At 42.8% G+C, this 15,489-nt stretch overlaps 1 protein-coding gene across 1 annotated transcript; it reads left to right on the top strand.

The window, feature by feature from the left end:
• Nucleotides 1–2,450: 2,450 nt before the first annotated feature.
• LOC124275933 (beta-1,4-N-acetylgalactosaminyltransferase bre-4-like) lies at nt 2,451–14,058 on the top strand. The gene is made up of 8 exons (XM_046711636.1): nt 2,451–2,560; nt 8,326–8,416; nt 8,632–8,848; nt 9,288–9,526; nt 10,062–10,249; nt 10,520–10,642; nt 11,391–11,486; nt 13,636–14,058. Exons 1-8 carry the CDS (start codon nt 2,451–2,453, stop codon nt 13,781–13,783), a joined length of 1,212 nt encoding a protein of 403 aa, XP_046567592.1. The 3' UTR covers nt 13,784–14,058.
• The last annotated feature ends 1,431 nt before the right edge of the window (nt 14,059–15,489 follow it).

The following is a 15,489-nucleotide window of genomic DNA, read 5'->3' as shown; positions in this document are numbered from 1 at the left end:
TAATTTACACCTTTTTCACTTCAGCATCAGTTGGTACCAAACACATGCCGCCAGCGGTACAACATCAGTGCGTGCATGCGTACGTGCGTGCGTTCATACGTACGTGACCCCTGAGGATCTGGGTTAGAATGGATCTTAAGTAACCCATTCTTGTCGTAAGCGGCGTCTAACGGGATCGGGTAGTCAGGCTCGCTGACTTGGTACATATCTTCATCCGAAAAAATATATGCGATTTTGATTCTGCTTCATGTTGCCTGTTTATGAGTGGCTATTGAAAATCTGCATATGGAAAAGAACAAAAAACATGTCTTAAAAATGTTTTATTCTGTTTTCTTTTGTATTCAGGGAATAAAAAAGTACACACAACCAGATCAAGCAAGCGGCTACCCGACCGCTCCTTGTTTTAACAGGAGTGTCTTTAACCAAAAACAACGGCCAGTCGTTACGTCTAGGACCCGTGAGAATTCGGGTTAGAATTGACCTTCAGTAATCCACGCTTGTTGTAAGAGGCGACTAACGGGACCGGGTGGTCAGGCTCGCTGACGTGGTTGGCACATGTCATTGTATCCCAGTTGTGTAGATCGATACCCATGCTGTTGATCACTGGATTGTCTGGTCCAGACTCGATTATTTACAGACCGCCGCCATAAAGCTGGAATATTGCTGAGTGCGGCGTAAAACTAAACTCACTCACTCACTCAAAACGTATTCGTAAATTTCACGGCTACATATATCATTATGCCACATGCTAACGTCAAGGCTGTGGGTCCATTTAGGTTACGCCAACAAAAATAAGATATGAAATATCTCGCAATCAATACTTCAGAGAATTAATTGGACTCTACCCCTGCCACTCATGTTTTCATAGGCATTGCTAATCTCCCGTGTACCCAACAACGAACTAAACCTCAATACACTCATATCAATACAATCAGTTAAACGTCGGTAACGCCGGGTCGCACAGGAGGCCTGGAGCAGGTTATTAATTATGTCACGGGAGCTTTATCAATCGTTCAAGCACGATATGCGTTGTGAGCTGATATGGGTTTATATGCTTTAGTCAGTAATGGATTCTTATGGGATCAATTTCCTTAAACCCAGATGAGAAGCCGCGAGGTATTGGCGTTAAATCCAACGTTAAATGACGTTGCAGGTCGATCGAGCTGTAACTAAGTGTGGGGTGGCTTAACTAATTGACGATAAGATACTTTTGACTTGCAGTAGCCGTGGCGTATTTCCGCCGGTAATTCGATCCTATTAAGATCTTATGAACCACAAAGACACTATCTTAATACTCGCAACGTTGTGTTCTTTTCTTAGATTCTCAGGCTGTTGATTATGAAATGATTTTAGAAATGTGTACGCCATTTTGGACATAGCAACCTTTGGGACACATGCATCTATAAGGAAGTGGTCGGTTCTATGTACGCGTCTAGGCAGATGTATCTGCTTCTGAGACCGTTCTGGTTACTCAGCCGTGGGACAAGCCTAAGCTGAAGAATTATCGATAGATATTTCAAGTCGTGCATATCAAATGACTTCGATAACATTCAAAGGGTCGCTAACACTCCCGTGTGCTGGGAAGCGGAGCGTATCGGTTGGTAGGTATAGTGTTTGACTGCAGACCGACTTTGCTATCGAATTGGAGACACAAAACACCAGAGTCTTTCAGTGATATAGGGAACCTGTTCACTCAGGGCAGTAAATGGTTCGTGTTGAGACACTTTGTGGATGGTGGATTTATACCTCAGCGACAACGTGAGCATACTGTGGTGGTGAATTTCATGTACTGACACCTGTTTGGCCACGGAGGTGATTTAATCGTACAGCTACCTGTAGGTTTAGTTTGTGAATACATTGGTGTAACAATGGATGCTGATGAGGCACCCAAATCTGAAACAGTCCCTGGTCCGGATGAGGAAGTTAAGCCCGAGCCGGAGGTCCCCGCAGCAACAGATGGAGCTGTACCAGAAGGAGCCGTGACAGATGGTGATGCTAAAGATACGACAGAGGTGGAGAAAGAGTCAGATGAAACAAAACCTTCAAATCCAACGGAGAAAGAAGCGAAAGAGGAGACGGGGGTGATAATGCTCCTGAAGACATCAAACCAGAACCTGAAGGTAACAAAACAAACGCTGAAGACAACCAACCAGATTCAAATGATGCACGCCCCGGAAACGTCACCCCAGAATGTTTAGCTAAAAAGCGATGAGACTACGCCTCCTGAGACCGAGGTTCCAGTGGTTCCTGAAATTGACCCGTTCTCGGACACCAATCCTTCCCCCGAACCAGCGCCTACGGTGAGTCATCCAGATACCAAAGCCAACCAATCCCCAGAACCAAAGGAGCCGGCAACATCTTCAGATCCGCATCCAGTTCCGGTTCCACACCCCCATCGGTCTGCGCATCACTCTAGGGCAGGAGGTTACACCTCGCTCACTCTAAACCAGATGGCCATTGCTGCCAGTGCCCAGAACAAGCTCCCAACAAGTCGTCTGAAAGGGATTCTGGAACGCCTTGGTCGACATACTGAGTCCAGTGCAAAGAAGCGGGGAGCCTGGTACAAGAGTGAAACGAGTTATGTGGACATCAATAGTTATTCGTGGAAAAACTTGGCTTTGTACAAAGATTACCAACAAAACATGTGGACGAGCGAGGGCGCCATTAAGGCGACCTGTAAGAAATGACATCATCAACGTGTCTTCTGAAACTGTTTATAAGGACGAATGCATTTCCCCTCGCCAGGAACTGTTAAAAGGATGGTTTCCTAAAGAATGGTTTGATATGACGTGTTTCATCCAATTATGTGGCGTTGAGTGTCGTAATGTTATGATGTAAATATTCTCTGAATACAGGGGATATGTTTTTATAAAATCATGAGAGACAGAAGGGTGAGTGATTGAAGTGTGCTTCTAAACTACATGGACTGCTATGCTCGATCAATGTTTCTGGTACAGAATCAGTCACTTGACGTCCATTTGTGGACGATGGTGTGTTTCAGTTCATAAATGCAATATACGTAAACCAACGAAACTTTGAAATTGATTAAGAGTAAAGTACATACAGGGTCCATGTCAGATTAAATGTGTAGGAGGCTTATTCTACGTTATGCTAATTGGGGGTCAGGCTAATTTTATATTAAGCTAAATGAGGTTCATGCAAGTTATGTCTAGGCTCATTGAAGGTCAGGCCAGTTGGCTAATTGAGGGCGATATTAATCTGTGGTAGGCATGTCGAAATAGTTTCTTTCTACGATGGTTCTGGTCATGTTAATGCGGAGTTTGGGTTTCTAGGCAAGGCATGTATTGGGTCGGAGGAAATTCTGGGTCAAGTATATTCTGGCTTTGGATATATTCTGGGTCAAGTATATTCTGGCTTTGGATAAATTCAGGGTCAAATGTATTCTGGCTTTGGATAAATTCTGGGTCAAGTATATTCTGGCTTTGGATAAATTCTGGGTCAAGTGTATTCTGGCTTTGGATAAATTCTGGGTCAGGCACATTCTTGGGGGATGTCTGTGTGCTCTATAATTGAGGGATTCTGTGCGAAGTTTGGGTTGGGAGCAAAGGCATTGAAAGATTCTGGGTCATTTAAGCAATTTCAGTAATAGGCGGTTACGCGTAAGGTTTATTCTGGGTTAGGTATGGCGATGGGTGGGGTAGGTTTGGGCGTGTGTGGTGTGTGTGGTGGGTTGTTGGTATTAATAGGTCACACTGGTGAAGCTTTTTCTTACTGTTTTATGTCAGCACGCTCCTGGTCTGATGAATTCTGGGTTAGGTTAACTTTGGGGTCATGCTTCTATCAGGTTAAGCCGAGGCTTATTTGGACTCGGTTTTTGGTTGATTCATTGCTGATTATTCTATGTAAGGCATATACTGTATCAGGATTGTGTGTTTAACACACCGATGATTATTTGCACGTCATATAAGTATTATCGTGTTTTACCGAAGCAGTATTTTCGTGTTTACATATATATTTGTTGTTATTTTCTCGACGTTTTTTTTTCACACATTGTACTTCGAAGAATTGTTTAAAAAATTAAAGAGTTGAAAATGAGTTGTGTTGTGTATTCACTGTGTATTCACTGTGGTATTTATGCACTTATTATTTAGCAAATTAATTTTACTGTGTAAATTTGTTGAAAATATATCTGATTCATGAAGTGACTTAGTCATAGTGTTGGCATGTGTCTATTGTTATGAAAAACGGTCACCTATACCTTTTGGGGCATGGTTGGCGAGCTGTCTAAGGCGACAGGTTTTAGTGATCACGCCAGCTTGAGGTGCCGGGATCGAGCCAACCTGTGACCGGGTGCAAAAACCTTGGAGTCAACTTTGTGTTCAGACTCTTTCAGTGTTGTCACAATCCCTAGTGTACAGTACACAACCCTGTGCGCTGAAAAGAACCCACGAATCCGTTGGGAGATGACCAGATGGTGGCCACATGAATACGTGCAAACACCTAGTTGCGGGTACAGCAACGTGCAGTAAACTTGGACAAAGTACTGTGACTATGTGTCCCAGCTGTGAATGGGTACCTCGTATGGATGAGAAAGCCGCAAAAACTCGGTGCGCTTAGTGGCTGCAAAAGTTGTTCACCGGGGAGTTGAGATTAATAATGCGATGTGCCGTTGAGATTGACATCCAATGATCGAGGGGAAAAATATCAGCGCCTTGAGCATGTACTAGTTGCGTGGATATGTGCGTTATATAAATATCCCATAATAATATAAAAATAAATTACAAATGTATATATGAGATCGGTTTATTATACGAAAGGATGTGCACACAAATACAAACCTCAGCCCTCATCATTTTCATACTTCCAATGCCAGTTTACTTAACCTAAAAATAAGCACCCGGAAATTTCAGCTTGTCATAATTTTGTTTGTAAACACGAATATTCAAGATATAGGGCGGCAGTCTGTAAATATTGAACTCTGGACCAGACAATCCAGTGATTGACATTGTGAGCATCGATCTACGCAATTGGGATACGGTGACATGTGTCTACCAAGTCAGCGAGCCTGACCACGCGATCCCGTTAGTCACCTCTTTCGACAAGCATGGGTTGCTGAAGACCAATTCAAACCCCGGATCTTCACGGGTAGTTGGGATGGTATTTTGTTGGTATACTCGGTATTGTGGTTGACTGGAGGTCATCCTGCCCCATCGGCCTAGGAAGTTGGTCATGATGTCAACCACTGGTTTGTCTAGTGAGTGAGTGACTGAGTTATTATTTAACGTCACATCGGCAATATTTCAGCCATATCGTGACGAGAACACTTGACATTGAAATAGAACTGGTTTGTCTAGACAAACAAACATGCTGCAGACAAGAGTGCATCTCACAATTCTCAACCATTCAAGGGCGATGGGGTAGCCTAACGGTTAAGGCGTTCACTCGTCACGACGAACACCCGGGTTCGATTTTCCACATGGGTTCAATGTGTGAATCCCATTTCTGGTGTCCCCCGCCGTGATATTGCTGGAATATTGCTAAAAGCGGCGTAAAACCATACTCACTCACTCAACCATGCAATCATGCCAAGTATAGATCTCAATGGTGTAGCAGATTAACTTTAGTAATATAAAAATAACAAACACACAGGTGGTCCTCAGCGGGTTTTGTAGTAAATGTTGTAGCTTGTGTTAAGACATGTCGTCCAAACAAAGACAGCGTTTCAAAGTGGTGATAGTCAAAGGGAAATAACTCTTCATAAACATCAACCATTCGCGATCTGTTACATACAAGGAGTTGGCAACACTTGTGAGATACAGGTACTACCGGCCGACATGTACAAACTTAGACTATCTTAAACTCTTAAAATTCTTCGTCGTAAAAGGCGTGATGAGGTCATTCTGTCACGTCTCAAACTTGGACACAGTGGACTAAATGCTTACAGGAGTATTATAGATAAGACGGTCTCTTCTAATTGTGGCCATTGCAATTTGGAGACGCCTGAAAATATTGAACATGATCTAATTACATGCCCTAGGCATAACAACATAAGACACAATCTCAGAACTGCTGTACTTGAGGTTGATGGTATATTTTCTTTAGAAACGGTTTTGGGCCCCAATATCATGTACGGGTCCTTGCAACGGGCAGTTTTAGATTTTGTCTCGTCATCAGGAAAATATGATGCAATCTGGACAGGCTCTCAAATGGCTTAGACAGATTTAGTTCTGTTATTTTAAATCATTTTAACGCTCTGTCATCTTAACCTACTGCTTTTTTAATGAATGAGTACTTTATGTTTCAGAGGTGAGGTGAAAATGGGTTTTACGTCGTGCTTGAGAATATTTCGCTCATATGACGACGTGCATGCGTGTGTATGTGTATGTGCGGCTGCTTGTACTAGCCCAGACTGAAGCTGGTTTTATAGTGCTAGCCCACTGAGATACCATGCCGCAGTGAAGCATGAATACCCCAATCAGAAACATTATACTGACTCCGAGCCGACCAGTGATTGTTGTACCCATTAATGCCGAGCGCCAGGCAGGGACCAACAAGTACCATTGTTTAACGTCTTTTGGTATGAGGCGGTCGGGGATCGAACCCGCGACCTTCCGCTCTCCGGGCGGACACTCTAACCACTACACCACGGAGGCGGTCTTATGTTTCAGAAATGGAAGTGGTTACTTAAGGTTTTTAATCCGTAACACGAAGCAGAGGTTATTCCATATATACTATCCAAAAAATGAAACGCATATGCGTTTTCTATTTTATTAATTACCTGTTGTGTTCAAACAATCGTCAAAATATGTAACAATAGTGTTGATAACATGATTTTACACAACTGCACAAGTGAAAAGTCGACTTTACCTGAAAATGTTGATTTTCATGAGATTTCTTACAAGGATTAAAAAGGCGATCATCGCCACAACGCAACAGAAATCACCTTCCAGTTGTAATTGTGCAGCAAAGAGCATGCACTGTCTGGCTATATCAATCCAGATTACTTTCGGAAATCGGCATCCGTTTTGAAGGAGTTTCAAGCTCAAATCACTTCGCCAAGTCTTGACGCTGCTACAAGGAACATTCCCATTGAAAGAATGCACGCTGGAGATTACCAAGCTTCTGTTGCCAGGCGTCTGAATGTTAGTCTGACCACGATATCACGGCTTGCAGCTCGTTACAACCAAACAGGTATAACAAATGACCGTCCCCGTACCGGCAGACCTCGAGTCACCACTGCAGCCCAAGATCGGTACATCCGGGTATTACATTTGCGTGATCGTACTGTCACCAAACCAAACCAAACCAACCATTCGCGTATTGCCGGGACAAAGCGTCTTGGAAATGGGCGAAGCTGTTGCAGGGTGTGGTCACTAAGGTTTGTGAGTCAATGTTGTTTGACGCCGCACCACGTAAATCGCAATCTGTGCCTCACCACTACTTAGTTGGGACGTAGGGTTAGCCTAGTCGGGAAAGCGTTCGCTCGTCACGCTGAAGACTTGCGATAGGGCTGGTGGTGATATAGCTTTAGGGCGACTTGGACCAATTGCGAGTACATACGTTAAGTGGATTGGTCTCCCTTTAATGTCAGGTGGATTTATAAAATACGTTATCAGTTTAAGCGTGGTAAACAAATACAGCAGTCGGCGTATATATTGAAAAGATAAATTATTTATGTCCTGATCATATGTCTTTTTCTACACGCCTAAAATGTATGTCTCGATGACGCGCTCTCATCTCGGGGGCTAACGGGGTCGGATGGTCAGGCTCACTGACTTGGTTGAAACATGTCATGGGTTCCCAATTGCGTAGATCGATGCTCATGCTGTTGATCACTGGATTGTCTAGTCCAGACCCGAATATTTACAGACCGACGCCTTATAGCTGGAATATTGTTGAGTGTGGCGTAAACTGTACTCACTTACTCACTCTCTCTCGGATCCCTCGCTGGCGTTATGCGTCACATACAGTGAAACCCAGTTTATCCGGATGTCGTTAATCCATACCCAGTAACTCACTTGGTGATCGTGTAAAAATTGGACCGATTTCATTTGATCATTAGGACCGTGAAGATTGGAAGTGGTCTTCATCACCCGATACTTATCGTAAGAGGCGACTAACGGGATAGGTTGGTCATGGTCGCTGACTTGGTTGACACACAATAAACAACAAACAGCGAAAAACGCTGGTTCATTATTGGTAATATTAACGTGGGTTCACTGCAGCTGAATTTCATTAATACGATCCCACTTGTTATGCGACCGGGGGTATTAGTACCAACACTATTACTGCAGCAGTTAATTACAGCAATTACTCCCGACTATACACTTAAGTAAAGGTCACGTGTAAACGCTGGTGTTTCAGTTGTGAGATGCTGGGCAGAGCGAGGACAGGGTTTGTGATACTGACAGCTACCACGGTTGTGTTTTGTTATTTTGTATTGCAGCATACCCAGGTACGAAGACTTGTAAGGGTCTATTTAGCGTTTGCGTTTGATTTGTTATTTCTGTCATTATAAAATATCTTTTGAAAAACAGAATTCGAAATCGAGACACTTTAAACCATGTTCCATTCTGTCGTGTTCGTACTTTTACATCATGACGATTTACCGAACCTCGAATTACTGAAAACAGAAAGGCGACAATGTCCCTTACAGAGTTCCATCCACAGGTTCTTCACTTGCAACAGAGACGATGTCACATCCAGGAGAGGAACAAGAGCTTACAGTCCGGGACCTGTAACAACACTGTAGTGGAAACAACTACGGAAACAAAGCGTGGGACGCGGGACTGTTGCACCAACTGTGATATGTATGTCGGAGTGCGACCCTCGTGTATCACCAGAAACTTTACTGGACCGTGGTGTCAAGTGATCAGACAGAAACGAGGTAGGAACCTGGGCAAAGTTGAAATGTGCAGTGTCGTTTTCATTAAAGATTGGGATACTAGTATTTGATGTTTAGGAAAAGCCAAGGTGATGATGTAATGTAGAATATTTTACTGTAACTACAGGTGTTCCTCTTATGTGTCGCCATTTTGAATTAGTATTCTCGCGAGACGCGACGAGATATGACATCACTCCCGAGTTCGTTCGTCTATCGACTCGTTCTCAAGCATTCACTAACCGAGCTTATCCGAACTGAATGGTACCACTCCCCCCCCCCCCCAACTCTTTTGGACAACGAAACAAGTTTCACCAGTGCTTTTGGTGGTGATGGTGGTGGTGGTGGTGGTGATGGTGGTGGTGATGGTGATGGTGGTGGTGATGGTGATGGTGATGGTGATGGTGATGGTGATGGTGATGGTGATGTGTTCCTTGTGTTCCAGGATATGCCAAGGTCAAGGTGGACTTGGCCAGTCGCAGCCTGGAGATGTTGGAGAAACTGCACGGAGCTGACCTTGACCCAGGGGGACTGTACCGTCCTAGAGACTGTACCTCGTCACAGAGGGTTGGGATCATTGTTCCTTTCAGGGAAAGGAGTCTTCACTTGAAAGTATTCCTTAACAATATTCACCCTTTTTTAAAGAAGCAGAGGATCGAGTATATGATAATTGTTGTTGAACAGGTGAGGCTGCGTTTGAAATCACTATGACTCAGCATGGGGAGTCGGCCATCGGTACCCTCTTGGGTACATAAATGAGATGTACACGTATCGAACTGCTGACGTACATATGTCAGCGTTAGAAAGTCTCTCCAACAACCAATACCTGTCGTAAGAGGCGACTAACGGTATCGGTTGGTCATGGATCAGGCTTGCTGACTTGGTTGAAGCATGTCGTAATCCATTTGGGTAGATCGATGCTCAAACCCATACTTGTTGTAAGAAGCGACTGACGGGGTCGGGTGGTCAGGTTCGTTGACTTGGTTGACACAACGTATCCCAATTGCATAGACCGTTTTCGTGAAGTTGATCACTGGATTGTCTGGTCCATGCTCGATTATTATCAGACCGCCACCATAAAGATGGAATATCGCTGTGTGCGGCGTTAAACGACAAACAAACAAATATTCCGATACTCATGATGCTATGACCTTGATTGTCTGCGACGATAAACAACAACAAACAAACAAACAAACAAACATTGATGTGTACTTCACAGGCCCCTGGGTCCAGACTGAACAGAGGGATGCTCAGAAACATAGGAGTTATTGAGGGAGAGAAACTCTGCAAGTTTGACTGCTATTTCTTCCACGACGTCGATATGATCCCCTTGAGTAATCTAAACATCTACACCTGTGGCAGCAAACCCCGCCACCACGCCGCTGCCCTCGCCCGCTGGAACTACGTGTACGGTGATATATCCTCGATCAAGGCAGATGACGTGTGTTTGTTAGATCTTAACGCAAAGTCGATCGTAATTTCCATACCCTAACATAGTCTGAAGACGGTCTTAGCACGAAGATCGCTTTGAGCAATGGGGTCCTGTTCTGTTAACAAAATGTATTTCTTCTTGAGAAATATATCGTAATCAGTGTCGTTTTCCACTGGTTAGACAGTTTCTCATTACACGTTTTATTCTCAATCTGTAGCAGCGTTAAATGCAACATATCTCCCCAGATTACCATATCAACATATCTTCGGCGGAGTCGTGAGTTTCACCACAGAATTATTCAAGAAAGTCAACGGTTACTCTAACATGTACTTCGGCTGGGGAGGCGAGGACGACGACCTCTACAACAGGTACCGTAATCTGCCTAGAACGTCATATGATCTTGAATGACGTTCAAAACCATGATTTGCGATTCCACAGAATACCAAAACTTGAATGTGGAAAAATAATTAAATGAAAATAAAATAAAGTAAAAGGTACTCATTTACTGCCGCTATCAATATAATCATTATACTACGATGAAAACCGGTTTAAAATGTATTTAAAAACATACAACGGAATATGGCTTTCGACAAACCACTGTCTTCCCATATTTCTTTGTGGTAGTTTATGGGCGATAATAGCTTTACAATCATGGACAGCATGGAAAAGACACAGAAGGCACACTGGAGAAGGAAGCAGATCCAGAGAAAATTAATGGATAAAGACAGATTAGTAGAAGATGTTACATTTAAGATCTTTAACATACCTTGCTATTATGAGCAAAATATACTGGACAAAAATAGTTAGGGATATATGTAAATTTTGAAATTATGAATAATAATGTATTTATTCATTGACACATTGATAAAATATCAATCATAAAAATACCAATATCCCTAAATTATTTTGTCAAGTATATGTGATTTGTGACACGTAAGTGAAAAGGAAAGCCCATAAACTCTTGGTAACAATATGAAATAAATCGTTTTTGTGATGTGATCATTTGGAATATTTATGAAAGAAGTAACCCTCCTTCGTTACCACAGCAATAACTGGCGGTAGTTGTCAATATCCCGCGTCTTTAACGTTTCTATTGCATTATACCGTGTATTTCAGAGTGAGGTACCACAATATGGACATAGAACGATATCCGATGAAAATCTCACGATACGGGGATTTGAAACATCACAAGAGCGTAGCGCAAAACTCAAGGTAGGCGTTATTCTGTAAAGTATACAGAAGGGAGGTTTAAACCCTCTTTTCTCACAATTTCAGTTAACAAGAGAGTCAGCTTAAAGTCTACAGTGGGGGCGGTAGGGTAGCCTAATGGTTAAAGCGTCCGCTCGTCACGCTGAAGACCCGGGTTCGATTTCCAACATGTGTACAATGTGTGAAGCCCATTTCTGGTGTCCCCCGCCGTGATATTGCTGGAATATTGCTAAAAGCGGCGTAAAACCATACTCACCTACTAAAGCCTACAGTGACGCTGTCGCATGTCACAGAACACCGCATTCGTCACCATTCGCCCCTTTCCGTAACACGAGTTGGTCACGAATGAGAACATCGCATTCGTAACTACTCGCCTCTTTCCGTGACTCGTATCCCTATCGTACGCCATTATTGCCAAGAATCGTGGCAAACCAATGAAGTCGAACATGAAAATGGCGGCACCGTTGAACTTTGAAACTTCGCTAAACTATGCAAAGCACAGTTTAAACATATACTTTGAGCTAAAGGATTAGAAACTTTAAACACTGAAACATATTTACAAAGGGGATGACTGTATTGCTGTTTTGCCCACGGATATAGGATATTCTATTAGCCATGTTTGGAAATTCACAGTTATCTTTCCTTTGTAATAGTACTTGACTATTTTCATCTCCATGTCCGTTTGCGCTTAGACAGAGCCCAGTCGTAAACATGGCCACGAGAGGGGTACGAGACGCCATCCGGCTTGCCGGAATGACACGAGTAGTTACGAATGGAGAACAGCGTGTTGCGACTGCTTAGACGACTGTGCAATCGGACTAATTCCTAGGAAAAGGAAAAATATATTAACATACAATTTAATTTACATTAAATGGGTAAATGGGTGTTCTGAACCTTAACAAATTGCAGCCTTTCTTCATTGGGGCCTTGTGCGTCAGAGTAAGGGTTGGGAAAAGGGCAAATAGGATGTGATGGCAACTTGCAGCTGGTCTGGGAATTTTTATTTATTTTTGAAGACGTGCTTCGGAAAGCACAAAGAGCTTGACAATGTCATAAATCATAGCTTGTATTGTTCAATAAGAATTTTGAATTTTTAATGATAAGAGAAACTGCATGTACCTTTTACATATAAATGTTATATTGGCATGTAAAACGTATGTCAGATTTTTTTAATGCCGCGTAAATAATCTCATTTAGTGTCAAACAAATCAATGTTTTGCTCCGATACAATACCTATCTGCAGTAGGATTTGAGGAAACATTCAAGATAAAGTTGTGTCAGGTAAATCTTCAGAGACGTTCCACCATTCAGTCTAACGGGAGGCTTATCGATGTTAAAGTAATTGATGGTGTGTGGTGCTGTACATAGAGCTCAGGTCACAAATCAGTTGAAACAAAGCAGCTTTGGGCGTGGAGAGTTCTTGGATGGGTGACCGTGTTTGGCAGCTTGACTCCTGAGAGTTTCTAGAACTTCAGTCCTGTGCCACAATGATGCACATGTGGTCTCACCTTAGGCAAGTGGGTTTGTAAAAAAATTGCCCGAAATTTCAGAAAATGGGTACCCGGTGGGATAAGTCATGTGACTATTAACCTTCTAGCGCCTCACAGGCTGCTATGGTTATCCGGGGTAATAATAATCCTGCACTATGAGCATGGTGGCGGTGTGGATTTAGCCCAATATTAATGGACTAATTATTAAATTATAGTAAGCTGTCAGCTACCCCAAATGTTCTTTCTTCATTTCCTCGCCAAATTCTTTCGGTTAAAAGACTGCCCATATTGAGTTACCTTCGATGCTACTTCCGCTATGGTGTAGCTTCAAAGGCGCTCAGAAAGGTCAAGGTGTGTGAATTACACTTAACAATATCATAACGTCTTATAGTTTCTTCTTTCGGATCTCAGTTCGTTGTCGAGATACGAAATTCAGATATGCCGGTCTGAACTCGTAAGGAGACTTTAGAAGCCTAGATGATTGTCTGATCAGGACGCTTTTCTGTGGTTGTGTCTTGAGGTGTTCACCCAGAGATATATCGGTGTAAAAATCTGATTTTGAGGGGTGTGATCACTATCGCAGTCATGTAGAAATGTTAAGTCAAATTAAATTAGTTTAAACAGCAACACATGTATTATTACACACTTTGCTACAACTGCAGGTATTCCTATCTGAAGACGTGGAAGGCAAGGGTCGAGGTGGATGGTCTGAACAGTCTGAAATACAACCGACATCTTGTGGAGTTCCGCAAGTTGTACACTTGGATCTATGTCGGGATTAATGAACAGGAGGTTCTTATTTCTATATAAAAATATTTAAAATGATAATAAATATTAGTTACAAAATATCCTTGTTGTAATTAACGGACAAACCTGCATGTCATGGAGATGAGGGATGTAATAGCGCGTACATGAGTAATGCAGTTATGTAAAGAGTAAAGACCCTGCACGCGCGTGTATGGGTGCGTGTGTGTGCGTGTTTGTGTTTGCCAGTGACTGTGCATGTTCAAGGTTGGTTGCATGTACCATTTCACTTGTATAATATTTACACTGTTTTGGACCCCACTCCTCCACTAAAAATAGAATAAATAAATATAAAATAAACATCACTTGTGTACTTTCTTATTTATACCTCAGTTTATATGACGGCAGTCTGTTAATAGTGGAGTCTGGTTCAGTCAATACAGTGATCCACAGCATGAGCATCGATCGACGCAATTGGGATTTGAAGACTCGTTCATCCATGTTTTTTGAGATTGGTAATTCTTTGAGAGGCATTTAGAAGTTGGAGCAGTAAGGAATGATAATACTATATGGATGGAACAACGTTTTTATTACAGTGAAAGCTTATATTGTTCAAAGTAGTGTTTTGTGTCAGAACTTGTTGTAGGTTTTAATTGTAGTGATTGACAGCTAATTACTAAAATACTCGTAAAAAATCGAGTGAGGGTAACAGGAAGTGTCATACAGAGTTCTCTCCCTTTATTATTGACAGACACAGGGTAAAGTGAAACTCAGAGCAAATAATTCTAGAAGGATGGCTGTTCCTTGGATTAGATACCGAGTGGAAACACCACCTTCGCCACTTTGGGCTCCATTGTGTTTCCTTTCCCATGAAAACTGAAAGCGTTTATTTCAAAATAATTTATTGATAATTCATAGATCTTGTGCAGAAAGACTCAAACCATCACGTGACCAGGTTAAACCAATGGGAGTCTTTAGGTGCTGCGAATACCTCCTGAACCGTCCTTGACATTGCAGACGTCAGGCTACTTGGAGCGAGAAGATGTGGAGACCAGTGAATGATATGCCCCCGGGACTCAAACGGCGGCTCTTGTCCTGATACCGCCAAACGTACGACCCTGATACCCCCTGAACCTCAATCTATAAAGCAATAAGAAAAAGAAAAGCATTTGAAAAGGCAACGTTGGAGGCACTTTAGTAAATTAAGAAATTTAGTGAGAAGAACGCGAGATGATTTGGGTGATGATGTTGATGTCAAGAGCATCATTATGACCAATCCCCCGTCTATTAGAGGCTTGCTTCTCATAGAGATCGGTGCTCGCATCGCAAATGCGGTACTCTCATCTCCAGTGTATGACTGATCAAAGGTATTTGTCATGTCTAACCATAGAATTCAGATCACAAATCAGTAGAAGTAATGCAACTTTGGGCGCGGAGAGTTCTTGGGTGGGTATTTAGCTGCTTGACTCCTGAGAGTTTCACCAGTCCTGCCCCAAATGCGGTACTCGCATCGCAAATGCGGTACTCTCATCTCCAGGGCATGACTGATCAAAGGTCTTTGTCATGTCTAACCATGTCTGGAAATGAATTACTAGTGACTGACGGAAGAAACATGGTCCTATATAGTGCCACTGCCGGGCCAGCGTCTATAAGCGCGCGTGGGTTCGCACAGTGATTGCTAAGGCGGTATAACATGTATGCTCAGCGCTTAGCACTCGCGGTACTGTTACTGAACACGCCTCTCGAACCGATTGTAGGAAACCAGTCCTTCG

This window comes from Haliotis rubra, unplaced genomic scaffold (assembly GCF_003918875.1).
Source record: "Haliotis rubra isolate DU_JTF1 unplaced genomic scaffold, ASM391887v1 Scf204, whole genome shotgun sequence".
Classification (NCBI taxonomy): domain Eukaryota; kingdom Metazoa; phylum Mollusca; class Gastropoda; order Lepetellida; family Haliotidae; genus Haliotis; species Haliotis rubra.
The sequence above is the reverse complement of the archived record's forward strand: the minus strand, read 5'-3'. Positions and strand labels throughout refer to the sequence as shown.

What these genes read in the sequence shown, in the direction of transcription:
- LOC124275933 (XM_046711636.1), top strand. Translation starts at nt 2,451, where the DNA reads ATGGCCATTGCTGCCAGTGCCCAGAACAAGCTCCCAACAAGTCGTCTG. An exon ending in TTGTATTGCAGCATACCCAG is followed by an intron (nt 8,417 to 8,631) that starts GTACGAAGACTT and finishes TTCCATCCACAG; the next exon opens with GTTCTTCACTTGCAACAGAG. An exon ending in AGTGATCAGACAGAAACGAG is followed by an intron (nt 8,849 to 9,287) that starts GTAGGAACCTGG and finishes CTTGTGTTCCAG; the next exon opens with GATATGCCAAGGTCAAGGTG.